At 66.6% G+C, this 27,808-nt stretch overlaps 1 protein-coding gene across 1 annotated transcript; it reads right to left on the bottom strand.

Moving 5' to 3' along the window:
• Positions 1-982: 982 nt before the first annotated feature.
• On the bottom strand, positions 983-27,533 carry LOC142365280 (uncharacterized). The gene is made up of 26 exons (XM_075445936.1): positions 27,400-27,533; positions 24,649-24,921; positions 24,242-24,559; positions 23,435-23,701; positions 23,065-23,340; positions 22,738-22,980; positions 20,990-21,209; positions 20,622-20,874; positions 19,928-20,555; positions 18,703-18,975; positions 16,608-16,886; positions 12,991-13,233; positions 11,729-11,930; positions 11,635-11,686; positions 10,888-11,361; positions 9,559-9,822; positions 7,955-8,781; positions 5,898-6,176; positions 5,408-5,719; positions 4,000-4,278; positions 3,644-3,922; positions 3,332-3,456; positions 3,009-3,251; positions 1,759-2,004; positions 1,391-1,654; positions 983-1,284 (listed from the first exon to the last, which is right to left on the bottom strand). Exons 1-26 carry the CDS (start codon positions 27,449-27,451, stop codon positions 1,064-1,066), a joined length of 7,392 nt encoding a protein of 2,463 aa, XP_075302051.1. The 5' UTR covers positions 27,452-27,533; the 3' UTR covers positions 983-1,063.
• Positions 27,534-27,808: the final 275 nt, after the last annotated feature.

Raw genomic sequence — 27,808 nt, 5'->3', positions numbered from 1 at the left:
GCTGGGGGTACCCGTCCCCGGCTGTGGGTTGGGGACATGGGACAGGGCTTGGGGACACTGGACAGGGGTTGGGGACAGCGAGGTGGTGGCCGGACTGGGGGTTCCTGTCCCCGGCTGTGGGCTGGGGACACAGGACAGGGGTTGAGGACATGGGACAGGGCTTGGGGACAGCTAGGTGGTGGCCAGGCTGGGGATCCCCATCTCGGGCTGGGGACATGGGACAGGGGTTGGGGACACGGGACAGGGGCTGGGGACAAGGAGGTGGCCGGGCTGGGGGTCCCAGTGTCCAGCTGGGACTGGGACATGGGATGGGGCTTGGGGACAAGGAGGTGGCCGGGCTGGGGGTACCCGTCCCTGGCTGTGGGTTGGGGACACGGGACAGGGCTTGGGTAATGGCACAGGGGTTGGGGACATGGGACAGGGGTTGGGGACAGCGAGGCGGTAGCCGGGCTGGGGGTCCCTGTCCCCAGCTGTGGGCTGGGGAAATGGGACAGGGGTTGGGGACAGCGAGGTGGTGGCCGTGCTGGGGGTCCCTGTGTCCGGCTGTGGGTTGGGGACATGGGACAGGGGTTGGGGACATGGGACAGGGGCTGGGGACAAGGACGTGGCCGGGCTGGGGGTCCCTGTGTCTGGCTGTGGATTGGGGACATGGGACAGGGGTTAGGGGCAGCGAGGTGGTGGCCGGGCTGGGGGTCCCTGTCCCCGGCTGTGGGCTGGGGACACAGGACAGGGGTTGGGGACACTGGACGGGGGTTGGGGACAGCGAGGTGGTGGCCAGGCTGGGTGCTGGGTGCAGGGCTGAGCCCGGGCTCCATCAATGTCCCCGTCCCCCCCGCCACCGGAGCCACCGTCCGCCTCCCTCCGGGTGACACCGAATTCTTTATTGGGTGTTGCGTCCCCCCGGGAAGCGCCGAGCCGGCGGCCGTGGCCCCCCCCGAGTTACGGCCGTGCCGGCGCGGCGCCGAAATGCTTAAAAAAACCCCCCAAAACCCCCCAAGTGCCAAAGCCCGCTGCGGCCAGGGGTACGCCGGGACCCCCGAACCCGCGCCGGCGACCTCCCCGGTTACGGCGGGGTGAGCTGGATGCCGAAAACCTCGCCGGCGCGGTCGTGCCGGTGCCGGTGGCGGTGGAGGCAGGCGGCTTCGGAGCCCTCGGCGTCGCGCACGTTGTACTCCCCCTTCTTGCACGCCGTCGTCTTCAGGTAATACCCGCCGGCGGCCGCCAAACCCACCGCGGTGACGGCACCCAACGAGCCCAGCGACGCCAGCAGCGCCAGCCGGCTCTCTACGCGGCGGCAAAACGCCGGTGACGCCGCGGCGGCGGTGACGCCGAGACCCCCACCACCACCCCACCCCCAAAAAAAACCCCCCCTTCCTTCACCGCTTCTCACCGTCCACCCGCACCATGACGCTGCCGGCGCGCCGGCCGTGCCGGTTGGTCGCGGTGCAGGTGTAAAGGCCCCGGTTGGCGGCGGCGGCGGCGGCGACGGCGACCGAGCGGTTGTCGGCGGCGAAGCGGAGGTTGGGGGCCGGCGGCAGCGCCCAGCCGTAGGTGGGGGTGGGCAGCCCCTCGGCGCGGCACTCCACGCTGAAGCTGGCACCCCGTGAGACGTTGGCCGAGGGCGAGACGCGCAGGCTCACCGCGGCGGGGCTGTCTGCACCGGGGCGGCACCGTCCCTTAGCCGAAAACACCTCCCCGGCGTTAAAAATTAACCAAAACCCCCTTTTTCCGCCCCAAAAAGGCGCTCCCCGCACTCACACTCGACGGCGACGGTGACGTTGCGGAGGGCTGAGCCGTGGGTGTTGGTGGCTCGGCACTGGTAGGTGCCGGCGTGGGCGCGGGTGACGTTGGGGCTGGCCGGGCGGGGGTCCCGGGTGTCCCCCAGCTTGGTGCAGGCGACGCGGGGCGGGGGGTTCCCGCTGGCGGCGCAGGCCAGCTCCGCCGGCGCGCCTTCCACCCAGAGCCGCCGCGCCGGGCAGCCCGTCTCGCCGATGCTCGGCTCGTCTGCGGGGCGGGAGGGCGCTGGGTGCCGGGGCGCGGGGGCCGGCCGCCCACCCCCTGCTGCCCACCCGGCACCGACGGGCGGCTGCGGACACGGCAGCCCGGCTACGGCGTCCCCGGCACAGACACGGCATCCCCGGCACAGCCAGAGCCCCAGCGTGGCTGCGGCAGCCCCGGCATCGCCGGATCCCTATCCCCGGCACCACCGGCATCACCAGATCCCCATTCCTGGCACCACTGGCATCACCAGATCCCCATCCCACCCCAGCATCGCCAGATCCTCATCCTTGGCAGCACTGGCATCGCCAGATCCCCATCTCTGGCACCACCAGCACCACCAGATCCCCATCCTAGGTATCCTTGGCATCACCAGATCCCCAACCCTGTCATTGCCATATCCCCATCCCTGGCATCTCCAGCATCACCAGATCCCTATCCCTGGTATCCCCGGCATCACCAGATCCCCATCCCTGGCACCACTGGCATCACCAGATCCCCATCCCACCCCGGCATTGCCAGATCCTCGTGCCTGGCACCACCAGCATAGCCATATCCCCATCTCTGGCACCACCAGCATCACCAGATCCCCAACCCTGGTATCCCTGGCATCAGCAGATCCTCATCCCTGGCACCACCAACATCACCAGATCCTCATCCCTTGTATCCCTGGCATCAGCAGATCCCCAACCCCAGCATCACCAGATCCTCATCCCTGGCACTACCAACATTGCCAGATCCCCAATCCTGGCATCGCCAGATCCCCATCCCTGGCATCCCTGGCTTTGCCAGATCCCCATCCCTGGCACCACCAACATCACCAGATCCCCATCCCATCCTCGCCATCATCAGATCCCCATCCCTTGCTTTGCCAGATCCCCATCCTTGGCATCCCCAGCATCACCAGATCCCCATCCCATCCTCGCCATCACCAGATCCCCATCCCTGGCACCACCGGCACCCCCAGACCCCCATCCCCGGCACCGCCAGACCCTTGCCCCGCCACTCACACTCGATGGTGACGACGACGCTGCGGACGGCCGAACCGTGCTTGTTGGTGGCCCGGCAGACGTAGCGGCCGGCGTCGGCGCGGCTGACGGCCCGGCTCCCCCGGGCGCGGGGGGGACCCCCGTCGCGGGCGCAGCGGGTGCTGGGCGGGGGGTCCCCGTCGGCGCGGCACGCCAGCTCCCGCCGCTCGCCCTCCACCCAGGTGCGGTGCGCGGGGCAGCCCCTCTCCGTCAGCGTGGGCTCGTCTGGGGGCACAGAACACGGGGGCCCGGTCAGCGCGGCAGCCGCCGGCGCGGCCGCAGCGGGCGACGCCGGCCCCACTCACACTCCACGCGGACGGCCACCGCCCGGCTCCGCGTCCCCACGCTGTTGGTGGCGTTGCAGACGTAGGTGCCGGCGCGGGAACGGGTGACCAGCTCCGGCTCCGCGGTGCTGACGGTGACGCCGTTCCTGCCGCAGACGACGGTGGGCACCGGGTTGCCGGTGGCGCGGCAGGACAGCGCTTCCCGCGTCCCCCGCAGCCACGTGCGGTTGGCGGGGCAGTCGCTCGCCGCCATTTCGGGCATGTCTGGAAAAGATGGAGGGATGCACCGGCAACGCCGCGGGCGCGGCCGCGACCCCGCGGCGCGGCACTCACACAGCACGGCGAGCCGGGCGTCCGCGTCCTTCGTCACCACGCCGTCGCCGACGGCCAGGCTGGCCCGGCACCCGAACCGCCGCCCGTCGTCCTCTCGCCGCGCCGCCAACCGCAGCTCCAGCCGGGACTGCGGCCCCTCGGCCAGGACCCCGCCGTCGGCGTCGCGGAGCTGCAGCCGGACGGCGGGGGGTTCGGCGACCCCGGCGCGGCAAGCCACCGTCACCTCGCTGCCCGCCGGCGCCGACGCCGGGCTCAGCTCCAGGACGGGAGCCGGGAATCCTGCGGGAAGGTGCCGTGGGGATTTTGGCGGTGGGGAGGGGTCCGGTTATAGCCCCCCGCCGCTCCCGGAGCCTTACGGTAGACGTAGATCTGCCGCCGCGCCGCCCGCGCCACCGTCGCCACCGCCGCGGTGCAGATCAGCTCCTGCCGGCCCGGCGTGCCGGGAGCCAGCGCGGTGACGGCGGTCAGCACGTCGCCGGCCGCCGCCACGGTGAAGTTCAGGCTCCGCTCTGCCAGGGCGATGGAGAAGCGGACGTCGGCGGCGGGGAAGGCTCCGGCGATCCGGCAGCTGGCGTTGGCGGCGGCACCGGCTTCGAGGCGAGCGGGAGCCTGGAGCTGGGGCGGCTCCGGGAGGGCTGCGGGGACGCGGCGTCACCGGGGCCGTGCCCGGCTGCGCCGCGGTGAGGATCCCGGTGGCGCGGTGCCGTGCCGGGATGGGAGCGGGGATCACGGCACGGGCCCGGCCGCCGGATGAAGGTTGGGTGGGATTCGGCACGGCGCGGTGGAAACCGTGAACGGGGATGGGGCTGGGATGGGGACTGGGATGGGGATGGGGACTGGGATGGGATGGGACTGGGATGGGGACTGGGATGGGGATGGGACTGGGATGGGACTGGGATGGGGACTGGGATGGGGATGGGACTGGGATGGGATGGGACTGGGATGGGGACGGGACTGGGATGGGGACTGGGATGGGACTGGGATGGGATGGGACTGGGATGGGGACTGGGATGGGGATGGGGATGGGACTGGGATGGGGATGGGACTGGGATGGGATGGGACTGGGATGGGGATGAGACTGGGATGGGGACTGGGATGGGGATGGGACTGGGATGGGATGGGACTGGGATGGGGACGGGACTGGGATGGGGACTGGGATGGGATGGGACTGGGATGGGACTGGGATGGGGACTGGGATGGGGATGGGACTGGGATGGGATGGGACTGGGATGGGGATGGGACTGGGATGGGGACTGGGATGGGGATGGGACTGGGATGGGATGGGACTGGGATGGGGATGGGACTGGGATGGGGATGGGGGTGGGACTGGGATGGGGACAGGGAATGGGATAGGGATGGGACTGGGACTGGGATGGGATCAGGAGGGGGACAGGGACTGGGATGGGGAGAGGGACTGGGATAGGGATGTGATGGGGATGGGATCGGGAGGGGGACAGGGATGGGGACTGGGATGGGACAGGGACCAGGATGGGATGGGGATGGGGACTGGGATGGGGATTAGATTGGGATGGGGACGGGGATGGGGACAGGGCTGGGATGGGGATGGGACTGGGATGAGGACGGGGACAGGGATGGGATGGGGACAGGGACTGGGATGGGGACTGGGATGGGATGGGGATGGGGACAGGGACTGGGATGGGGATGGGACTGGGATGGGATGGTGACTGGGACGGTCACAGCGCGGTGTCGAGCCGCCCCCCCCGCCAGCATCACCGGCGCCCGCCCCGGTGCCCGGTGCCTTACCGAAGACGGAGAGCGTGCGGGGGCCGGCGGCGCGGGCGAAGAGGGGCCCGTGGGGCCGCAGGGACAGCTCGGCGTGGCAGGTGACGTCCTGGCCGTGGTCCCCGGGGCCAGCGGTCAGCAGGTGACTGACGGCCACGCTGACGCTCCCCTCGACCGCGCCGAACCGCGCCGTCCGCAGCGTTTCCGCCCCGCGCCGTAACGTCACCGTCAGGTTGGCCACCGGAGCCACCTCCAGCACCCGGCACGTCAGGTTCCGGCTCTCGCCCACCGCCACGGCCGGCACCGGATCCAGCACCACCCGCTCCGGCAACCCTAGGGCGCGTCGAGCCGTCAACCGCAGCCCCCCTACCCCACGCCGCGACACGCCGAGCCGTCAGCCGCAGACCCCTGCCCCACGCCAAACTGCCCCTACCACCCCCAACCGCAGCCCCCCTGCCCCTCGCTGCGCTGCCCCTACTGCCGTGACCCCCCCTCCCCGGGACAAACTCACTGTAGACGAGGACACCGGCACTGGCGTTGGCGCGGACGTCGCCGCAGTGCCCGTAGCACGTGGCACTGCCGGGGCTCCACCGGGTGACGTTGAGGAGGAGGAAGCTCTGCCAGCGGCGCCCGCCGGCCCCCAGCCCCACGCGCAGGGGGGTCTCCAGCCCCAGCGTGGCGTTGCCCCCCGGGCAGGGGCCACGGCTGCAGTTGATGGCCACCGAGCCGCCGAACGGCACCACGGCCACCCGCGGCCAGGCGCCCACCGCGAAGGTGGCCCCGGAGACCCCTGCGAGAGCCCCCAGCGCGGGCAGCCCCCGGCCGGGGACCCCCCCGGATCCCGGCACCCGGGAAGGGGACCCAGGCAGCGAGGGGCCCGGGGGTCCCCTCGTCCCCCCCGCAGGCACGAAAGGGTCCCCACCCCCCCCAAAATAAGGGACCCAGGTGTCTGGGGGTCCCCTCATGTGTACCCCCCCAGCACTAAGGGGTCCCCACCCCCCCAAAATAACAGACCCAGGTATCCAGAGTCCCGGGGAGTCCCCCTGTCCCCCCAGCCATGAAAGGGTCCCCACCCCCCCAAAGTAAGGGACCCAGGTTGTCGGGGTCCAGGGGGTCCCCTTGTGTCCCCCCCCCAGCACGAAAGGGTCCCCACCACCCCAAAATAACAGACCCAGGGTCCCCTTGTGTGTGTGTCCCCCCCTCAGCACTAAGGGGTCCCCACCCCACCAAAATAACAGACCCAGGCGGCTGGGGTCCCAGGGGTCCCCTCGTGCCCCCCCAGGCACTAAGGGGTCCCCATCCCCCCAAAATAACAGACCCAGGTGTCGGGGGTCCCCTCGTGTGTGTGTCCCCCCCAGTCACTAAGGGGTCTCCACCCCCCCAAAATAACAGACCCGGGTGTCTGGGGTCCCGGGGGTCCCCTCTTCCCCCCCCAGGCACTAAGGGGTCCCCACCCCCCCCAAAATAACAGACCCAAGCTCCAGGGTCCCAGGGGGTGCCATCGTTTGTGTCCCCCCCCCCAGCAGTAAGGGGTCCCCACCCCCCCCCAAAATAAGGGACCCAGGCGTCTGGGGTCCCCTCTTGTGTGCCCCCCCAAAAGGGGTCCCCATCCCCCCAAAATAACAGACCCAGATGCCCAGGGATCCCGGGGGGGGGGGGGTCCCCTTGTCCCCCCCGGCATGAAATGGTCCCCACCCCCCCAAAATAACAGACCCAGGCGTCCGGGGGTCCCCTCGTGTGTGTGCCCCCCCAGCACTAAGGGGTCCCCACCCCCCCATAATAACAGACCCAGGTGTCCAGAGTCCCAGGGGTCCCCTCACGTGTCCCCCCCCAGGCACGAAAGGGTCCCCACCTCTCCAAAGTAAGGGACCCAGGTGGTCGGGGTCCTGGGGGTCCCCTCGTCCCCCACCCCCAGCACTAAGGGGTCCCCACCCCCCCCCCCAAAATAACAGACCCAGGTGTCTGGGGTCCCGGGGGTCCCCTCGCCCCCCTCCCAGGCACTAAGGGGTCCCCACCCCCCCAAAATAACAGACCCAGGTGTCTGGGGTCCCGGGGGTCCCCTCGCCCCCCTCCCAGGCACTAAGGGGTCCCCACCCGCCCCCCCCAATATAAGGGACCCAGGCGTCCTGGAGGCCACCCCCCCGGCCCCCCCATCACGCTGGGTCCCTGGTGTTGGGGCTCTCTGGGGGGGGTCCCTCCCCACAATTCAGGAGCTCTGGGGGGGGTCCTCAGGGTGCCCCCTCCCCAATAATTAAGGCTCTCTGTGCTCTCCACGGTCCACCCCCCGTCCACCCCCCCCCCCCATAATTAAGGGTCCTTGGGGTCCCCCCCCCATAATTAAGGGTCCATGGAGTCCACCTCCCCCCATAATTAAGAGACCTTGGGGTCTGGGGGTCCCCATGGGTGCCCCCCCCCAACCCCCTTAACTAAGGGCAACTGGGGTCGCTGGAGACAACACCCCCCCCCCCCCCCCCCCCCCGGCACGATGGCTCCCAGCTGCCCCCCCCCCCCCACCCGATGGACCCAGGGGTCCGGGCCCCCCCCAGCACCCCCTGCCCCCCCCCTCACCTGCGAGCGCCAGGAGGAGGGGGGGCAGCAGCCGCGCGGCCCGGCCGGGGGGGCCCATGGGGACCCGGCTCCGCTGGGGGGCGGGGGGCACGGGAGGAAGGGGAGGAAGAGGAGGGTCGAGAAGAAGAGAGGGATGAGGAGGAAGAGGATGAGGAGGACGGGGATGAAGAGGAGGGTGAGGGGGGATAGGGAGGAAGGGGGATCGGGAGGGTGAGGAGGATGGGGAGGAAGAAGGGGATCGGGAGGATGAGGAGGATGGGGAGGAAGAGGGGATCGGGAGGAAGAGGAGGATGGGGAGGAAGAGGGGGATCGGGAGGAAGAGGAAGGTGAGGAGGGTGGGGAGGAAAAGGGGGATCGGGAGGGTGAGGAGGATGGGGAGGAAGAGGGAGATCAGGAGGAAGAGGAGGACGGAGATGAAGAGGAGGAGGATGGGGATGAAGAGGTGGGTGAGGAGGATGGGGAGGAAGAGGAGGGTGAGGAGGACGGGGAGGAAGAGGGGGACCGGGAGGATGAGGAGGAAGAGGAGGACGGAGATGAAGAGGGTGAGCAGGACGGGGAGGAAGAGGAGGGTCGGGAAGAAGAGGAGGATGGGGAGGAAGAGGATGAGGAGGACGAGGATGAAGAGTGTCAGGAGGATGGGGAGGAAGAGGAGGCTCGGGAGGATGCGGAGGACGGAGGTGAGGAGGAGGATGGGGAGGAAGAAGAGGATGAGGAGGACCGGGAGGATGAGGAGGACGGGGATGAAGAGGAGCACGGGGATGAAGGCAGCTCCTCCGCCGAGGCGACGACGGCGCCGGTACCGCGGGGCTGCTCCTCCCCCCGCCCCCGGCCGAGCCCCCCCACCCCCACCCCCGGATCGGGCCCCCCCCAGGTGCCTGGATCGGGCCCCCCACCCCCCCAAGGAGTGGGGGGCCCGATCCCGCGTGGGTGCAGCGACAGACGGGGAGCAGCCGGCCCCCCCCCCCCCCCCCCCCCCCCCCCCCCCGCTCCCACGCGCTCATCGGGGTGGGGGAGGGGAGGAGGGGGGGCACCCCACGGGCCTGGCTGGGGTGGGGGAGGGGCCGGTAACCACGCGTGGGGGCGGGGGGGGGGGCACGGCGTGGGTGTGTGTGTGGGGGGGAATCACATGTGCGGCCACGCGTCGCACACGCAAGCGGGTCTGGGTGGCGTGGGGGTGGCGTGGGGGTGGCGTGGGGGTCCGTGTAGGCCTGGGTAGCGTGGGCATCGCGTGTGCATTGCGTGTGCATCGCGTGTGCATTGCGTGCACGCAGCCGTGCATTGCGTGTGCATGCAGCCACGCGTCGCACACGCATGTCTATGGCATGTGGATCCATGTATCACGTGCACACAGGCCTGGGTAGCGTGTGCATGCAGCCACGCGTCGCACACGCATGCAGGCATGTCTATGGCGTGTGGATCTGTGTATCATGTGCACGCAGGCCTGGGTAGCGTGGACATTGCGTGTGCAACATGTGTACGCAGCCATGCATAGCGTGTGCATGCAGCCACGCATCACACATGCATGCAGGTGTGTCTGTAGCATGTGGATCCATGTATCACGTGCACACAGGCCTGGGTAGCGTGTGCATGCAGCCACATGTCACATGCATGCAGGCGTGTCTATGGCATGTGGATCTGTGTAGCGTGTGCACGCAGGCGTGGGTAGCGTGGGCGTTGCGTGTGCATCGCGTGCACGCAGGCGTGGGTACCATGTGCATCATGTACATGCTGCCACGCGTCACACACGCATGCAGGCGTGTCTGTCGTGTGTATGGCGTGTGGATCTGTGCATCGCGTGCAAGCAGGCCTGGGTAGCGTGTGCACGATGCGCACGCAGCCACGCCTCGCACGTGCATACAGGTGCGTGTCTCGTGCACGCAGACACGCGTTGCGTGTGCGTGCAGGGGTGTGCATCACGTGTGTGCAGCCCTGCGTCCCGTGTGCGTCGCGTGTGCATCATGTGCGTGCCGACGTGTGTTGCGTGTGCGTTGCGTGGGCACCATGGGCCTGCAGGCACGCGTCGTGTGTGTGTCCCGTGTGCATCCCGTGTGCATCACATGTGCGTCCTGTGTGCATCACGTGTGTCCTGTATGCATCATGTGTGTTGTGTGTGCATCGCGTGTGTGTCCCATGTGCATCGCATGTGCGTCCTGTGTGCATTGCATGTGTCATGTGTGCGTTGCCTGTCACGTGTGCATTGCATGTGCATTCCATGTGCATCCCGTGTGCATTGCGTGTGCGTCACGTGTGTCGTGTGTGTGTCCCGTGTGCATCCCATGTGCATCACGTGTGCGTCGTGTGTGCATCGCATGTACATCACATGTGCATCCCATGTGTGTCACATGTGCATCGCATGTACATCACATGTGCATCCCATGTGTGTCACATGTGCATCCTGTGTGCATCACGTGTGTTGTGTGTGCATCGCGTGTGTGTCCCGTGTGCATTGCATGTGTCATGTGTGCGTTGCCTGTGTCGCATGTGCATTGCATGTGCATTCCATGTGCATCCCGTGTGCATCGCGTGTGCGTCGCGTGTGCATCGCATGTACATCACGTGCACCCCATGTATGTCACATGTGCATCGCGTGTGCGTGCACGCCCGCCCCACGTGCCCTGCCGACCATGCCCCCCGCCCCCCCCAATGCCCCTCCCCACGCCCCGCCCCCAGCCCCCCCCCGCCCCCCCGCCTGCCCCGCGCCCGGTGCCAGCCCGGGCCAGGCGCTGCCGACCCCTCCCCCCAGCCCCTCCCCCACCCCGGCTGCCGTCACCCCCCCGCCCCCACCCACACCCCCGCGGGTCTGGCCCCGGCTCCGGCCCCCCCCAGCCCCCCAAACCCGCACCCCAATCCCTGCTCCCCCCCCGCCCCCCCAGGGGTACCGAGGAGATGGGGGGGGTTGGGGGTCACCCGGCAGACCTGGAATTGTCCAGTACAGCCCAGTACAGCCAAATATAGACCAGTACAGACCAGTACAGCCCAGTACAGCCAAATATAGACCAGTACAGACCAGTACAGACCAGTACAGCCCAATATAACCCCGTACAGCCCAGTACAGACCAGTACAGCCCAATATAACCCCATACAGCCCAGTACAGCCCAGAGCAGCCCAGTACAGCCCAGTATAGCCAAATATAGACCAGTACAGACCAGTACAGCCAAATATAACCCCATACAGCCCAGTACAGCCCAGAGCAGCCCAGTACAGCCCAGTATAGCCAAATATAGACCAGTACAGACCAGTACAGCCCAATATAACCCCATACAGCCCAGTACAGCCCAATATAACACCATACAGCCCAGTACAGCCCAGAGCAGCCCAGTATAGCCCAGTACAGCCCAATATAACCCCGTACAGCCCAGTACAGCCCAGTATAGCCACATATAGACCAGTACAGCCCGATATAACCCTATACAGCCCAGAGCAGGCCAGTACAGGCCAGTATAGCCAAATACAGCCCAGTGCAGCCCAGTGCAGCCCAGTACAGCCCAGTACAGTGTGTCACTGGAAGATGCTGGTGGCAGCACTGGGACGAGCCCCCAGGGCCGATTCAGCCTTTAGCAGCCCCCCCCTCCCCCCGAGGGGAGCTCAGGGCCGGGGTGACGGGCACGGGGGGGGGGCCCATCCCTGGGGGCCCCCGAACCCCCCCAGCACCCCCAGATTGGGGCTGCAACCCCCCCACCCCCCACACACCGCTGCCCTCGGGCTGGATGCGGCCCCAGAGAGGGGTTTGGCTGTGGGTGGGGGGGGGACACAGGGATTCTGGGGGGGGCTACGGCGGAGCCCCCACATTTTGGGGGGGGGGTCCCCCCCTCCACCCCGGGGGTCGCGGCCTCATCTCCAGCGGCTGCTGCGGCAGCCGGTACCGCCGGGTTTTGGTCTCGCGGTGGTGGACGGCGTAGCCCACCGCGCCGGCGAGCAGGACCCCCAGCGCCGCCAGCCCCACCAGCAGCGGGACCCCCAAGTCGGGGTCGGGGTCTGAGGGAGAGAGGGGATGGGGGGGGGGGTCAGCGGCACCCAGCCCCCACTGTCCCCCTGGGTCCCCCAGAACTCCTGAGGCCCCCGAGACCCTCGAGACCCCCAGGACCCCCGAGGCCTCTGAGATACCCGAGACCCTCCAGGACCCCCGAGACCCCCAGGACCCCCAAAATCTGAAGGACCCCCGAGACCTCTGTGACACCACAAGACTCCCTGAGACCCCCAGGACCCCCAGGAGACCCCAAGACCCTCAGGAACTTGGAGACCCCCAGGACCCCCAATAGCTCTGAGACCCCCAGCACCTCTGACAATCCCACGGACCCCAGGACCCCCAATACCTCGGAGACCCCCCAGGACCCCCAAGACCCCCAGGACTCCCAAGACCCCCAATACCTCTGAGATCCCCAGACTCCCAGGACCCCCAATACCCCTGAGACCCCCCAGGACCCCCAGTACCCCTCTGACCCCCAGCAACCCTGAGACTCCCATGACACCCTGGGACCCCCAATACCGCTGAGACCCCCAGGACTCCCAGTACCTCTGAGACCCCCAGGATGCCCAAGAACCCCAACACCTCTGAGATCCCCAAGATCCTGATACCCCCAATACCCCTGAGACCCCCCAGGACCCTCAATACCTCTGAGACCCCCCCAGGACTCCCAAGACCCCCAGGACTCCCAAGACCCCCAATACCCCTGAGACACCCAGGACCCCGACACCCCTGAGATCCCCAGCACCCCCAATACCTCAAGAGACTCCCCAGGACCCCCAATATCCCTGAGACCCCCCAGGACTCCCAAGACCCCCAGGACTCCCAAGACCCCCAATACCTCTGAGATCCCCAGGACCCCCAACACCTCTGAGATCCCCAAGATTCCAATACCCCCAGAACCCCTGAGACCCCCCAGGACTCTCAAGACCCCCAGGACTCCCAGCACCCCCAATACCTCTGAGACCCCCCAGGACCCCCGACACTCCCATGGCCCCTGGGACCCCCAATACCCCTGAGACCCCCAGGACCCCCAATACCCCTGGGACCCCCAGGACCCCCGCGACTCACAGTGCACCCAGACGGTGACGTTCCTCTCGGCAGCACCCAGCGGGTTGCTGGCCCGGCAGCGGTAGGTGCCGGCGTGGGTGCGGGTCACCGGCTGCGGGACGCCGGCGGCGAAGGGCTGCCCGTCCTTGGTACACTCCAGCCTGGGCGGGGGGTTGCCCCGTGCCCAGCACCGCAGGGTCTCATCCTGCCCCTCCGTCCAGTTCTGGCGCGGGGGGCAGCTCCCGTCGTCCAGCCGGGGCTGACCTGGGGGGGGGGGGGTGTCAGAGCAGTGGGACCCTCGCGTCTCCCCGGCACGAGGTCCAGCGTCACCACCAGCGGGCGGGGGTCAGCGGGGGTCCCCGCTGCCCTCCGGGGTCCCCAGTCCTGCCCTGGGGCTGAGCAACGTCGCACGGCGGGGCGAGGGGTTTGGCAGCGGGGACGAGGGGCTCTGCGCCGGGGCGGGAGGGGTTCGCACGGGGTCGGGGGGGCTTGGCACGGGGGCAGGAGAGTTTGGCACGGGGGTCGAGGGGGTTCGTACAGGGCAGAAGGGTTTTGCACGATTTAAGGAGCTCTGCACAAGGGCAGAGGGGTTTTTCACCAGGGCAGGAGGGTTTTGCACGGGGCAGAAGGATTTTACATGAGGCAGAAAGGTTTTGCACGGGGCAGAGGGGTTTTTCACCAGGGCAGAAGGGTTTTGCACAAGGGCAGAGGGGTTTTTCACCAGGGCAGAGTGGTTTTACACGGGGCAGAAGAGGTTTTCACCAGGGCAGAAAGGTTTTGCACCAGGGCAGGAGGGTTTTGCATGGGGCAGAAGGATTTTGCACGGGGCAGAAGGGTTTTGCACAATTCAAGGAGCTCTGCACCAGGGCAGAGGGGTTTTCCACCAGGGCAGAAGGGTTTTACATGGGGCAGAAAGGTTTTGCACAGGGTAGAAGGGTTTTGCACGATTTAAGGAGCTTTGCACAAGGGCAGAAGGGATTTGCATGGGGCAGAAGGGTTTTTCACAAGGGCAGAAGGGTTTTGCACGGGGCAGAAGGATTTTACACGAGGCAGAAGGGTTTTGCACGGGGCAGAAAGGTTTTGCACGGGGCAGAAGGGTTTTGCACAATTCAAGGAGCTCTGCACCAGGGCAGAGGGGTTTTCCACCAGGGCAGAAGGGTTTTACATGGGGCAGAAAGGTTTTGCACAGGGTAGAAGGGTTTTGCACGATTTAAGGAGCTTTGCACAAGGGCAGAAGGGATTTGCATGGGGCAGAAGGGTTTTTCACAAGGGCAGAAGGGTTTTGCACGGGGCAGAAGGATTTTACACGAGGCAGAAGGGTTTTGCACGGGTCAGAAAGGTTTTGCACGATTCAAGGAGCTTTGCACAAGGGCAGAAGGGTTTTTCACCAGGACAGAAGGGTTTTACATGGGGCAGAAAGGTTTTTCACCAGGGCAGAAGGGTTTTGCACGATTTAAGGAGCTTTGCACAAGGGCAGGAGGGTTTTTCTCGGGGCAGAATGGTTTTACATGAGGCAGAAGGGTTTTCCACCAGGGCAGAAGGGTTTTACACAAGGCAGAAAGGTTTTGCACGGGGCAGAAGGGTTTTTCACCAGGGCAGGAGGGTTTTGCATGAGGCAGAAGGATTTTACACGAGGCAGAAGGGTTTTGCACGGGTCAGAAAGGTTTTGCACGATTCAAGGAGCTTGGCACAAGGGCAGAAGGGTTTTCTACCAGGGCAGAAGGGTTTTGCACGGGGCCAAGGTGCTTTGCACCAGGGCAGAAGGGTTTTACATGGGGCAGAAAGGTTTTTCACCGGGGCAGAAGGGTTCTGCACGATTTAAGGAGCTTTGCACAAGGGCAGAAGGGATTTGCACAGGGCAGAAGGGTTTTGCACGGGGCAGAAGGATTTTTGCACAATTCAAGGAGCTTTGCACCAGGGCAGAGGGGTTTTTCACCAGGGCAGAAGGATTTTACGTGAGGCAGAAAGGTTTTGCACAATATAAGGAGCTTTGCACAAGGGCGGAAGGGTTTTTCACCAGGGCAGAAGGGTTTTGCACGATTTAAGGTGCTCTGCACAAGGGCAGGAGGGTTTTTCTTGGGGCAGAATGGTTTTACACGAGGCAGAAGGGTTTTCCACCAGGGCAGAAGGGTTTTACACGGGGCAGAAAAGTTTTGCACGGGGCAGAAGGGTTTTGCACGATTCAAGGAGCTTTGCACAAGGGCAGAAGGGTTTTCCACCAGGGCAGAAGGGTTTTGCACGGGGCCAAGGTGTCTTGCACCAGGGCAGAAGGGGTTTCTCACCAGGACAGAAGGGTTTTACATGGGGCAGAAAGGTTTTTCACCGGGGCAGAAGGGTTTTGCACGATTTAAGGAGCTTTGCACAAGGGCAGAAGGGATTTGCACAGGGCAGAAGGGTTTTGCACGGGGCAGAAGGATTTTTGCACAATTCAAGGAGCTCTGCACCAGGGCAGAGGGGTTTTTCACCAGGGCAGAAGGATTTTACGTGAGGCAGAAAGGTTTTGCACAATATAAGGACCTTTGCACAAGGGCAGAGGGGTTTTTCACCAGGGCAGAGTGGTTTTACACGGGGCAGAAAGGTTTTGCACGGGGCAGAAGGGTTTTGCACGATTTAAGGAGCTTTGCACAAGGGCAGGAGGGTTTTTCTTGGGGCAGAATGGTTTTACACGAGGCAGAAGGGTTTTCCACCAGGGCAGAACGGTTTTACACGGGGCAGAAAGGTTTTGCACGGGGCAGAAGGGTTTTGCACGATTCAAGGAGCTTTGCACAAGGGCAGAAGGGTTTTTCTTGGGGCAGAATGGTTTTGCACGGGGCAGAAGGGTTTTGCACGATTCAAGGAGCTTTGCACAAGGGCAGAAGGGTTTTTCACCAGGGCAGAAGGATTTTACGTGAGGCAGAAAGGTTTTGCACAATATAAGGATCTTTGCACAAGGGCAGAAGGGTTTTCCACCAGGGCAGAAGGGTTTTGCACGGGGCCAAGGTGTCTTGCACCAGGGCAGAAGGGGTTTTGCACAGAGCCCAAGGGTCTTTGCACAAGGCAGAAAGGTTTTACACAGGGCAGAAGGGTTTTCCACCAGGGCAGAAGGGTTTTGCACGGGGCCAAGGTGTTTTGCACCAGGGCAGAAGGGGTTTGCACGAAGCCCAAGGGTCTTTGCACAAGGCAGAAAGGTTTTACACAGGGCAGAAGGGTTTTTCACCAGGGCCAAGGGGTTTTTCACCAGGGCAAAAGGGTTTTGCACAGGGCAGAAGGGTTTTGCACGAGGCAGGAAGGTTTTGCAACAGGGTTGAAGGGTTTTACACGGGGCTGAGAGGTTTCACATGGGGCAGAAGGGATTTGCACAACTCAAGGAGCTTTGCACCAGGGCCAAGGGGTTTTTCAACCGGGCAGGAGGGTTTTGCCCGGGGACTGGGGGGTTTTGCCCAGGGACTGGGGGGTTTTGCCCGGGGACTGGGGGGTTTTGCCCGGGGACTGGGGGGTTTTGCCCGGGGACTGGGGGGTTTTGCCCAGGGACTGGGGGGTTTTGCCCGGGGACTGGGGGGTTTCGCACGGGGCAGAAGGGTTTTTCACCAGGACAGAAAGGTTTCGCACGGGGTCAAGGAGCTTTGCGCAGGCTCCGCCGGGTTTTTCGCCCCACTCACAGCTGACGCGCAGCGTGGCCGTGGCCGAGCTCCTCCGCCGCGTCCGGTTGCCCACGCCGAGCTGCGCTTCGCAGGCGAACTCGGCCCCGTCGTCTTCCTCCGCCGCCGTCAGCTCCAGGCGCACGGGACCCTCGGCCCAGGGCTGCGGGGGTCGGCGGCCGCCGCGGAGCCGCAGCTTCAGCCCCGGGGGCCGGCTGGGTGCTGAGGAGCACTCGAGGGCCACCAAGGCGTCGCAGGAGGTGTTGGGGTGGGTGACGGCCAGGCGAGGCTCGGGGAGGTCTGCGGAGGGGAGGGAGATGGCACCCGACCTCCCGGGGCATCCCGACGGGGATCCTGCCCCAGCGCTGCCGGAGCTGGCACGTCCCGAGCTCTCCCACCCCTGGGACCCATTGCCGGGTCCAGGACCCAGCTCATCCCAAGCTCTCCCACCCTTGGGACCCATTGCCAGATCTGGCACCCAGCTCATCCCAAGGTGTCCCACTCTTGGGACCCATTGCTGGATCCGGCACCCACTTCACCCCAAGCTCTCCCACCTTTGGGATCCACTGCTGGATCCATCACCTGGCTCATCCCAAGCTCTTCCACCCTTGGGATCCATTGTCGGATCTGGCACCCAGCTCATCCCAAGATGTCCCACTCTTGGGACCCATTGCCGGATCCGGGATCCGGCTCACCCCGAGCTCTCCCACCCTTGGGACCCATTGCCGGATCCGGCACCCGGCTCATCCCAAGCTCTCTCAACTCTAGGACCCACTGCTGGATCCATCACCCGCCTCATCCCAAGCCCTGACACCCTTGGGATCCACTGCCAGATCCATCACCCAGTTCTGCCTAAGCTCTCCCACCCTTGGGACCCATTGCTGGATCCGGCACCCGGCTCATCCCAGGCTCTCCCACCACTGGGACCCACTGCCAGATCTGGCACCCAGCTCATCCCAAGCTCTTCCATCCCTGCACCCATTGCCGGATCCGACACCCAGCTCATCCCAAAGCAGCTCCCACTCCAGCTTTGCCAGATCCAGTTCCTGGCTCATCCCAAGTTCTCTTGGCCTTGGGACCCATTGCCGGATCCATCACCCGACTCATCCCAAAGTGACTCCTCATCCCAAGCTCTCCCACCCAAGCTCTTCCAGATCCATCACGCGGCTCATCCCAAAGTGGCTCCTCATCCCAAGCTCTCCCACCCAAGCTCTTCCAGATCCATCACCTGGCTCATCCCAAAGTGGCTCCTCATCCCAAGCTCTCCCACCCAAGCTCTTCTGGATCCATCGCGCGGCTCATCCCAAAGTGGCTCCTCATCCCAAGCTCTCCCACCCAAGCTCTTCCAGATCCATCACCTGGCTCATCCCATAGTGGCTCCTCATCCCAAGCTCTCCCACCCAAGTTCTTCCGGATCCATCACCCGACTCATCCCAAAGTGGCTCCTCATCCCAAGCTCTCCCACCCAAGCTCTTCCAGATCCATCACCTGGCTCATCCCAAAGTGGCTCCTCATCCCAAGCTCTCCCACCCAAGCTCTTTCAGATCTATCACCCGACTCATCCCAAAGTGGCTCCTCATCCCAAGCTCTCCCACCCAAGCTCTTCCAGATCCATCACCTGGCTCATACCAAAGTTGCTCCTCATACCAAGCTCTCCCACCCAAGCTCTTCCAGATCCATCACCCGGCTCATACCAAAGTGGCTCCTCATCCCAAGCTCTCCCACCCAAGCTCTTTCAGATCTATCACCCGACTCATCCCAAAGTGGCTCCTCATCCCAAGCTCTCCCACCCAAGCTCTTCCAGATCCATCACCTGGCTCATCCCAAAGTGGCTCCTCATCCCAAGCTCTCCCACCCAAGCTCTTCCGGATCCATCACCTGGCTCATCCCAAAGTGGCTCCTCATCCCAAGCTCTCCCACCCAAGCTCTTCCGGATCCAGCCCCCAGCTCATCCCAACCTGTCCCTGCCCTGGGACCAGCTCCATCCCGGTTTGCCCCATCCATGTCCCCACTGAGGGCTGGGGACTCCCCAGATCTGGCACATCCCTACCCCCTTCCCTGATTGGTCCCCATCCGCTGGGAAAGCCCCATGGGAAGGACCGGAGCAGCTCCTTACCGTAAGCCAGCACCTGATACGTCACCACCTTCCGTTCCCCAAAGCAGGAGAAGAAGCAGAAGATGTCAGAGAGGGGCTCGGTGATGTTGTGGAGCCGGACGCTCAGCCAGCCGGGCCCCCGGCCCACCCACTCCTTGCTGAGGGAGGTCTCCAGCCCCCCCGGCGCCCCGGCCTCGGGGCAGCTGCTGGAGCAGTTCAGCAGCACCGTCCCACCGTAGCCCACCTCCGAGGAGGTCCCCTCCACCGTCACCTCGAAGGGCTGGGTGGGTGCACCTGGAATGGGAGGGCGGGATGAGCTGGGAGGAGCAGGACAGGCTGGGGAGGTGGGTGGGGGTACAGGTGGGGTGAGAAGGGACAGACGGGATGGCCCTGGCTGGGGTGGGGAGAAGGTGGGATGAGCTGGGACACATGGGACATCCCAGGGAGGTGGGTTGGGTGAAGCTGGGATGCATGGGATGGGCTGGGACACATGGGATGAGCAAGGACACACGGGATGTCCCCAGCTGGGTTGGGATGATGGTGGGATGAGCTGGGACACATGGGATGGCCCCAGCTGGGGTTGGGGTGGAGGTGGAATGAGCTGGGACACATGGGACATCCCAGGGAGGTGGGTTGGGTGAAGCTGGGAGGCATGGGATGGGCTAGGACACATGGGATGGCCCTGGCTGGGGTGAGGAGAAGGTGGGATGAGCTAGGACACATGGGATGAGCTGGGACCCATCGGATGTCCCCAGCCGGGTTGGGGTGAAGGTGGGATGAGCTGGGACACATGGGATGGGCTGGGACACATGGGATGGCCCCAACTGGGGGTGGGGTGACGGTGGGATGAGCTGGGACACATGGGACATCCCAGGGAGGTGGGTGGGTGAAGGTAGGATGAACTGGGATGCATGGGATGAGCTAGGACACACGGGATGAGCAGGGACACCCGGGATGGCCCCAGCTGGGGTGGGGTGGAGGTGGGATGAGCTGGGACACATGGGATGGGCTGGGACACATGGGATGGCCCTGGCTGGGGTGGGGAGAAGGTGGGATGAGCTGGGACACATGGGATGAGCTGGGACACACGGGATGAGCTGGGACACATGGGATGGGCTGGGACACATGGGATGTCCCCAACTGGGGTGGGGTGGAGGTGGGATGAGCTGGGACACATGGGATGGCCCTGGCTGGGGTGGGGAGAAGGTGGGATGAGCTGGGACACATGGGATGAGCTGGGACACACGGGATGTCCCCAGCTGGGTTGGGGTGAAGGTGGGATGAGCCAGGAGACACGGGATGGGCTGGGACACACGGGATGAGCCAGGACACACGGGCTGTCCCCAGCCGCGTCCCCGGGGGATGGGCTGGGACCGACGGGAGGAGCAGGGGATCCCCCGGGACGTCCCCAGGGCCCCCGGGCCGGCACTCACCGCGCAGAGCCAGGAGCAGCCCGGCCAGGCACCACGCGGGGAGGCTGCGCTGGGGCATCGCCGCGCCGGCGAGCCGCGAGGCCGCGAGCCGCAGCCCGTCACCGCGGCACGGGGCGGCTCAGAGGCGAATCGTCCCCCGACCCCGGCCGCGCTCCATCCTCCCTCCGCGCCCCGGCACGGCCCCGACCACGCTGCCGGTGCCGGGGGCTGGCGGGGCAAATGGCGGCAGAAGGAAGGAAGTGGGGTTCGGGCACCGCGGCGCATGCTCGGCGCGGCCGCAGCCGCCGAGGCCTCGGGGTAGCGGAAACCTCCCGGGGTTCGGCGCTCCCCGTCCCCAACCAAAACCCCGGTGGGTCGCTGCCGACAGCCTTTATTGGCACAACGCGGCGCGGCGGCATCTTCCAGCCTCGCCGGCGGCCGCGTCGCCCGCTGCGCCGGCTCCTCGCCGTCCCGCCGGTGTCACCGTCCCGGCACCGAAATCCCGGGATTCAGCCCGGATGCTCCCACCGGGGCACCGAGACCCAACCGGCGCCGGTGTCGCCGCGGGAGGAGACCGCGGCCGCGCCGAAACCGTCCTCGCGTTTCCCAAGGGATGAATTTCAGGGAGGAAAGGGGAAAATCCTCGATGGAGGAGGAGGTCGGCGCCTCGCCCTCTCCGGCGTCCCAACCGCGTGCCGGCGCGGCACACGTCCCCATCCGGGAGCTGTCGGCTCCCTGCCGCCGGCGCCGTCTCGCCGTAGCGTCCACCATCGCGCCGCCGCTGCCGCCCGGTCCCCGATCTCACGGTCGCATCCGTCGGGGGGAACCGGTGGTCGCGGCGCTCAGCCCTCGCCGCAGCGCTTGGCCAACGGGCCCCTCCACCGCCGCTGCCCGGCTACGGCTGAGCCTTCTGCGCCGAACCGTTGAGCGCGGCCGCCTCCTCGGAGCGTCCCCGCGGCGGCTCCATCGGCATCTGCCGGCGCCGCTCCTGCTGCACCCGGTACTGCCGGATCTTCTTGTTGCGGTAGTAGACGCCGTAGCCCACCGCGCCGGCCAGCAGGACGCCCATGGCCACCAAGCCCACCAGCACCGGGACCACCACGTCGGGGTCGTGGTCTGACGGAGAGAGGGGATGGGGGGTCAGCGGCAATGAGACCCCCCCAGGACCCCTGGGACCCCCGAGACGCCAGGACCCACCTCTGGGACCTCCAGGAGCTCCAGGACATCCAAGACCCCCAGGACCCCCCAAGACCCCCACAACCCCAAAGACCACCAGGACTCTCGAGACCTCCAGAGCCCCCAGTACCTCTGAGACCCCCAGCACCCCTGGGACCCCCCAGGACCCTCAATACCCCTGAGACCACCAGGACTCCCAAGACCCCCAATACCTCTGAGATCCCCAGACTCCCAGGACCCCCAATACCCCTGAGACCCCCCAGGACCCCCAATACCTCTGAGACCACCAGGACTCCCAAGACCCCCAGGACTCCCAAGACCCCCAATAACTCTGAGATCCCCAGGACCCCCAATACCTCTGAGACCCCCCAGGACTTCCAAGACCCCCAACACCTCTGAGACCCCCAGGATTCTGATACCCCCAGAACCCCTGAGACCCCCCAGGACTCCCAAGACCCCCAGGACTGACTCCCAGCACCCCCAATACCTCTGAGACCACCAGGACTCCCAAGACCCCTGAGACTCCCAGGACCCCGACACCCCTGAGACCCCCAGCACCCCCAATACCTCTGAGACTCCCCAGAACCCTCAATATCTCTAAGACCCCCCAGGACTCCCAAGACCCCCAGGACTCCCACGACCCCAAATACCTCTGAGATTCCCAGGACCCCCAACACCTCTGAGACCCCCAAGATTCCGATACCCCCAGAACCCCTGACACCCCCCAGGACTCACAAGACCCCCAGGACTCCCAGCACCCCCAATACCTCTGAGACCACCAGGACCCCTGACACTCCCGTGGCCCCTGGGACCCCCAACACCCCTGAGACCCCCAGCACCCCCAATACCTCTGAGTCTCCCCAGGACCCCCAATATCCCTGAGACCCCCCAGGACTCCCAAGACCCCCAGGACTCCCAAGACCCCCAATACCTCTGAGATCCCCAGGACCCCCAATACCTCTGAGACCCCCCAGGACTTCCAAGACCCCCAACACCTCTGAGACCCCCAAGATTCCAATACCCCCAGAACCCCTGAGACCCCCAGGACTCCCAAGACCCTCAGGACTCCCAGCACCCCCAATACCCCTGAGACACCCAGGACCCCGAAACCCCTGAGACCCCCAGGACCCCCAATACCTCTGAGACTCCCCAGGACCCCCAATATCCCTGAGACCCCCCAGGACTCCCAAGACCCACAGGACTCCCAAGACCCCCAATACCTCTGAGATCCCCAGGACCCCCAACACCTCTGAGATCCCCAAGATTCCAATACCCCCAGAACCCCTGAGACCCCCCAGGACTCTCAAGACCCCCAGGACTCCCAGCACCCCCAATACCTCTGAGACCCCCCAGGACCCCCGACACTCCCATGGCCCCTGGGACCCCCAATACCCCTGAGACCCCCAGGACCCCCAATACCCCTGAGACCCCCAGGACCCCTGGGACCCCCAGGACCCCCGTGACTCACAGTGCACCCAGACGGTGACGTTCCTCTCGGCGGCACCCAGCGGGTTGCTGGCCCGGCAGCGGTAGGTACCGGCGTGGGTGCGGGTCACCGGCTGCGGGACGCCGGCGGCGAAGGGCTGCCCGTCCTTGGCACACTCCAGCCTGGGCGGGGGGTTGCCCCGTGCCCAGCACCGCAGGGTCTCATCCTGCCCCTCCGTCCAGTTCTGGCGCGGGGGGCAGCTCCCGTCGTCCAGCCGGGGTTTGGCTGCGGGGAGAGCCGGGATAGGGACGAGAAATTAATTCCCGTCGGGAAATTTCCCCTCCGGCACCCCGGCTGCGGCGCTCTCACCGGTGACGCTGAGCCGGACGGGCGCGCTCCTCTTCGGGGCTTTGCCGCTGGTGGGGATCTCGGCATCGCAGCTCAGCTCCATCCCATCATCTTCCTCGCGCGCCGTCAGGTTGAAGCTCACCGGGGACGGTCCCCACCCCGCCAGGACGCGGTGGCCGGCACGGATCCGCAGCCGGAGCTCGGCCGAGTGGTCGGGCGGCAAATCGCAGAGCCCCGTCACCGCGGTGCCGGCCGGCGGGCTGGCGGTGCCGACGCTGAGCCGCGGCGAGGGGAAACCTGCGGGCGACGGAGACAACGCCGGGGTGATCCGGCGACGCCGCGGCACCGAAACCCCCTTCCCCCGCTTCCCGGCGCGACCGCCGTAACTCACGGTAGACGTGGACGGTCGCCCGCGTCTCCCGCTCGGCGGGTCCGACCCTGACGGTGCAAACCAGCCCGAAGGTCCCCGGTTGGCTCTGGGACACCGCGGCGGTGGCCCGGTGCCCGTCCCGGCTGACGGAGAGCGGCAGGGTCTGGTTGGCCAGCGCCAGCTCGAACCGCGGCGCCGGGAAGACGCGGCCGACGGCGCAGCTGGCGTTCACCGTCTCGCCGGTCTCCAGGTGGATGAGTGGCTCCAGCTTGGGATCCTCTGGGAATTCTGCCACCGGAGAGAAACACCCCGGGATGAAGGGCTACGAGGATGGTGAGGGGACTGGAGCATCTCCCCTACGAGGAGAGGCTGAGGGAGCTGGGCTTGTTCAGCCTGGAGAAGAGAAGGCTGCGAGGGGACCTTAGAAATGCCTACAAATATCTGAAGGGTGGGGGTCAGGAGGACGGGGCCAGACTCTTTCCAGTGGTGCCCAGTGACAGGACAAGGGGCAATGGGCACAAACTGGAGCAGAGGAAGCTCCAGCTGAACCCGAGGAAGAACTTCTTCCCTCTGAGGGTGCCGGAGCCCTGGCCCAGGCTGCCCAGGGAGGCTGTGGAGTCTCCTTCTCTGGAGATATTCAAGACCCGCCTGGCCACGGTGCTGTGCCCCCTGCTCTGGGTGACCCTGCTTGGGCAGGGGGTTGGGCTGGGTGACCCCCAGAGGTCCCTTCCAACCCCTACTATTCTGTGATTCTGTGATTCTGTGGGATGAGCCGGTTGCCGCAGCCGCCGCGGGGCAAACGCCGGTACGGTGCCGGCGCCGGCTTACCGTAGACGGTCAACGGCTGCGGGCGGGAGGTGGTGGTGAAGCGCGGGCCGTAGGGTGCCAGGTCGAGCAGAGCCTGGCAGCTGACGTTCTGCCCATCGTCCCGGCGCCGCGCCGTCAGCCGGTGGGTCACCCGCGCCGTCGCCGGCTCGTCCTGGCCGCGCTCCTCGAAGGTTTCGGCGCGCAGCACCTCGTCGCCGCGCCGCAGGATCACCGTCAGGTTGCGGATCGGCGCGACGCCGGCCACGCGGCACACCAGCTCGTGGCTTTCGTTCACCGCCAGCTGCGGCACCGGCTCCAGCACCGCCGGCTCCGGCACACCTAAGGCAGAGACGTGGCGTGGCGGGGACGATCCCAGCTCGCCGGCACGCGCCGGGACCCCCCACCCCCATCTCCCGGCGTTGCCTTACGGTAGACGATGAGTTTGGTGGTCACCACCTTCCTCCGGCCGCCGCAGGTGTAGTAGCCGATGACACTGGAGTTCCACTCGGTGACGTTGAGCAGCTCCACCACCGTCTCCGTCGGCCCCGCCGCCACCACCCGCTTCCGAATCGACGTCTCCACGTTGCCGGACGGCGCCGGGTGCCCGCACGTCGTCTTCAGCTTCAGCCGGATCGACGCGCCGTGCTCCACCACCGGCACCGCCGGCTCCAGCGTCAGCTCGAAGGAGGCTCCCAACCGCCCTGCCGCGAGGAGCCAGGGGTTTGGGGGGAGGCAGTGGGCAAGGGGACCCCCGGGCTCATCCCCAACCCTGCTATGGCCAGGGGAAGGTTTAAGGGACCCCCCGGGCTCGTCCCCATCCCCAGCACAGGGAAGGTCGAGGGGACCCCTGGGCTCATCCCCATTCCCAGCACGGGGAAGGTTGAGGGGACCCCCAGACTTGTCCCCATTCCCAGCACGGGGAAGGTCGAGGGGACCCCCGGGCTCATCCCCATCCCCGTCACGGGGAAGGTCGAGGGGACCCCCAGACTCGTCCCCATCCCCGGCATGGGGAAGGTCGAGGGGACCCCCAGACTCATCCCCATCCCCAGCACGGGGAAGGTCGAGGGGACCCCCGGGCTCATCCCCGTCCCCATCACGGGGAAGGTTTGGGGACCCCCAGACTCGTCCCCATCCCCAGCACGGGGAAGGTTGAGGGGACCCCCAGACTCGTCCCCATCGCCGGCATGGGGAAGGTCGAGGGGACCCCCGGGCTCATCCCCATCCCCGTCACGGGGAAGGTTGAGGGGACCCCCAGACTTGTCCCCATCCCCAGCACGGGGAAGGTCGAGGGGACCCCCAGACTTGTCCCTATCCCCAGCACGGGGAAGGTCGAGGGGACCCCAGACTCGTCCCCATCCCCAGCACGGGGAAGGTCGAGGGGACCCCCAGACTCGTCCCCATCCCCAGCACGGGGAAGGTCGAGGGGACCCCCAGACTCGTCCCCATCGCTGGCACGGGGAAGGTTGAGGGGACCCCCAGACTCGTCCCCATCCCCAGCACAGGGAAGGTTTGGGGACCCCCAGACTCGTCCCCATCCCCAGCACGGGGAAGGTTTGGGGACCCCCAGACTTGTCCCCATCCCAATCACGGGGAAGGTTGAGGGGACCCCCAGACTCGTCCCCATCGCCGGCATGGGGAAGGTCGAGGGGACCCCCAGACTTGTCCCCATTCCCAGCACAGGGAAGGTCGAGGGGACCCCCAGACTCGTCCCCATTCCCAGCACAGGGAAGGTCGAGGGGACCCCCAGACTTGTCCCCATTCCCAGCACGGGGAAGGTCGAGGGGACCCCTGGGCTCGTCCCCATCCCTGGCACGGGGAAGGTTGAGGGGACCCCCGGGCTCATCCCCATCCCCGTCACGGGGAAGGTCGAGGGGACCCCCAGACTCATCCCCATCCCCAGCACGGGGAAGGTCGAGGGGACCCCCAGACTCGTCCCCATCGCTGGCACGGGGAAGGTCAAGGGGACCCCCAGACCTGTCCCCATCCCCAGCACGGGGAAGGTCGAAGGGACCCCCGGGTTCATCCCCATCCCCGTCACGGGGAAGGTCGAGGGGACCCCCGGGCTCATCCCCATCCCCAGCACGGGGAAGGTCGAGGGGACCCCCAGACTCGTCCCCATCTCCAGCACGGGGAAGGTTGAGGGGACCCCCAGACTCGTCCCCATCGCTGGCACGGGGAAGGTTGAGGGGACCCCCAGACTTGTCCCCATCCCCAGCACAGGGAAGGTCAAGGGGACCCCCAGACTCGTCCCCATCCCCAGCATGGGGAAGGTCGAGGGGACCCCCGGGCTCGTCCCAATCCCCAGCACGGGGAAGATCAAGGGGACCCCCAGGCTCGTCCCCATCCCCAGCACGGGGAAGGTCGAGGGGACCCCCAGACTGGTCCCCGTCCCCGGCGCGGCCGGGGGGAAGCCGGCCAGCTGCGGCGGGCAGGCAGAAGCCGCAGCTTCTCCTTCGGTTGCGGGAAGCGGCCGGTTTTCCGGTGGGCAGGATCCGTCCCCCTGCCTCCAGCTGGAAGCCTTCAGCCCGAAATCCGGTGTCGGGGTCGGGGGGGACGTGCCGGACCCCGCATCCGGCCCTCGAGGACGGCGGTGGCTGTGCCCAGCTGGGTCCCAGTGCGTCCCCGCACCCCGCTCCCACCCCACATGCCGGTGCTTTCCCGGCGAAATATCCGCGGCCGAGCCCACCGGGCTGGCGGAGGAAGCCCCCCGGGGTGAGTCAGCACCAGCACCCTTGGGTGGGGGATTCCCAGGGAGTGGCTGCGAGGTTTCCCTCCCTCCGGCGAGGGGAAAAGTCCTGCCCTTTCCCGGAATAACCGGAATAATCGCCGGCAGGAAGGGAACGAAAAAACAAATCGCAATTCCTGCCGCCATCCAGGGATTTCGCAAGGACACCCACGACCCCGGGACGCGGCGCGGAGGCGATGGCTTCGGAAGGAAGGGGGGGTGGGAAGGATCCGGGACCCCCACCCTGGCCTGAGCGGGACTCCCAGTGCCGGGCAGAGCCCGACGCCAACGCCGCAGCGGCACGCGGGCGCTCACGCGTCCCCCGCCGCCGTGACACGCGCGTCGCGCCGACACGCCAGCCGCGACGCTACCGTGTCACGCTCAGTCCCCCCCCCCGGTCCCTGCCACCCTCCCCGGTGCCACCCCCCAGCCCCGCGTCCCCCCAGCCCCTCACCTGCGATGACGCCCAGGGCGCACAGCGCCAGCGGCAGCACCGCGGGGCGCATGGTGCCGGGGTGGGCACCGGGACCCGGTGGGCTCAGTCCTCTGGGAGCACCGGGACGGGGCGGGAATGCCGGGATGGGTCCGGTCGGGGTCTCCGGGATCGGTTGGTTCGGTATCCCCGGGATGGGTCCGGTCGGGATCTCCGGGATCGGTTTGTTCGGGATCCCCGGGATGGGTCCGGTCGGGATCTCCGGGATCGGTTGGTTCGGGATCCCCGGGATGGGTCCGGTCGGGATCTCCGGGATCGGTTGGTTCGGGATCCCCGGGATGGGTCCGGTCGGGATCTCCGGGATCGGTTGGTTCGGGATCCCCGGGATGGGTCCGGTCGGGATCTCCGGGATCGGTTGATTCGGGATCCC

Source organism: Opisthocomus hoazin, chromosome 35 (genome assembly GCF_030867145.1).
Source record: "Opisthocomus hoazin isolate bOpiHoa1 chromosome 35, bOpiHoa1.hap1, whole genome shotgun sequence".
Taxonomy (NCBI): Eukaryota; Metazoa; Chordata; class Aves; order Opisthocomiformes; family Opisthocomidae; genus Opisthocomus; species Opisthocomus hoazin.
This window is presented reverse-complemented; position numbering and strand designations above follow the sequence as displayed.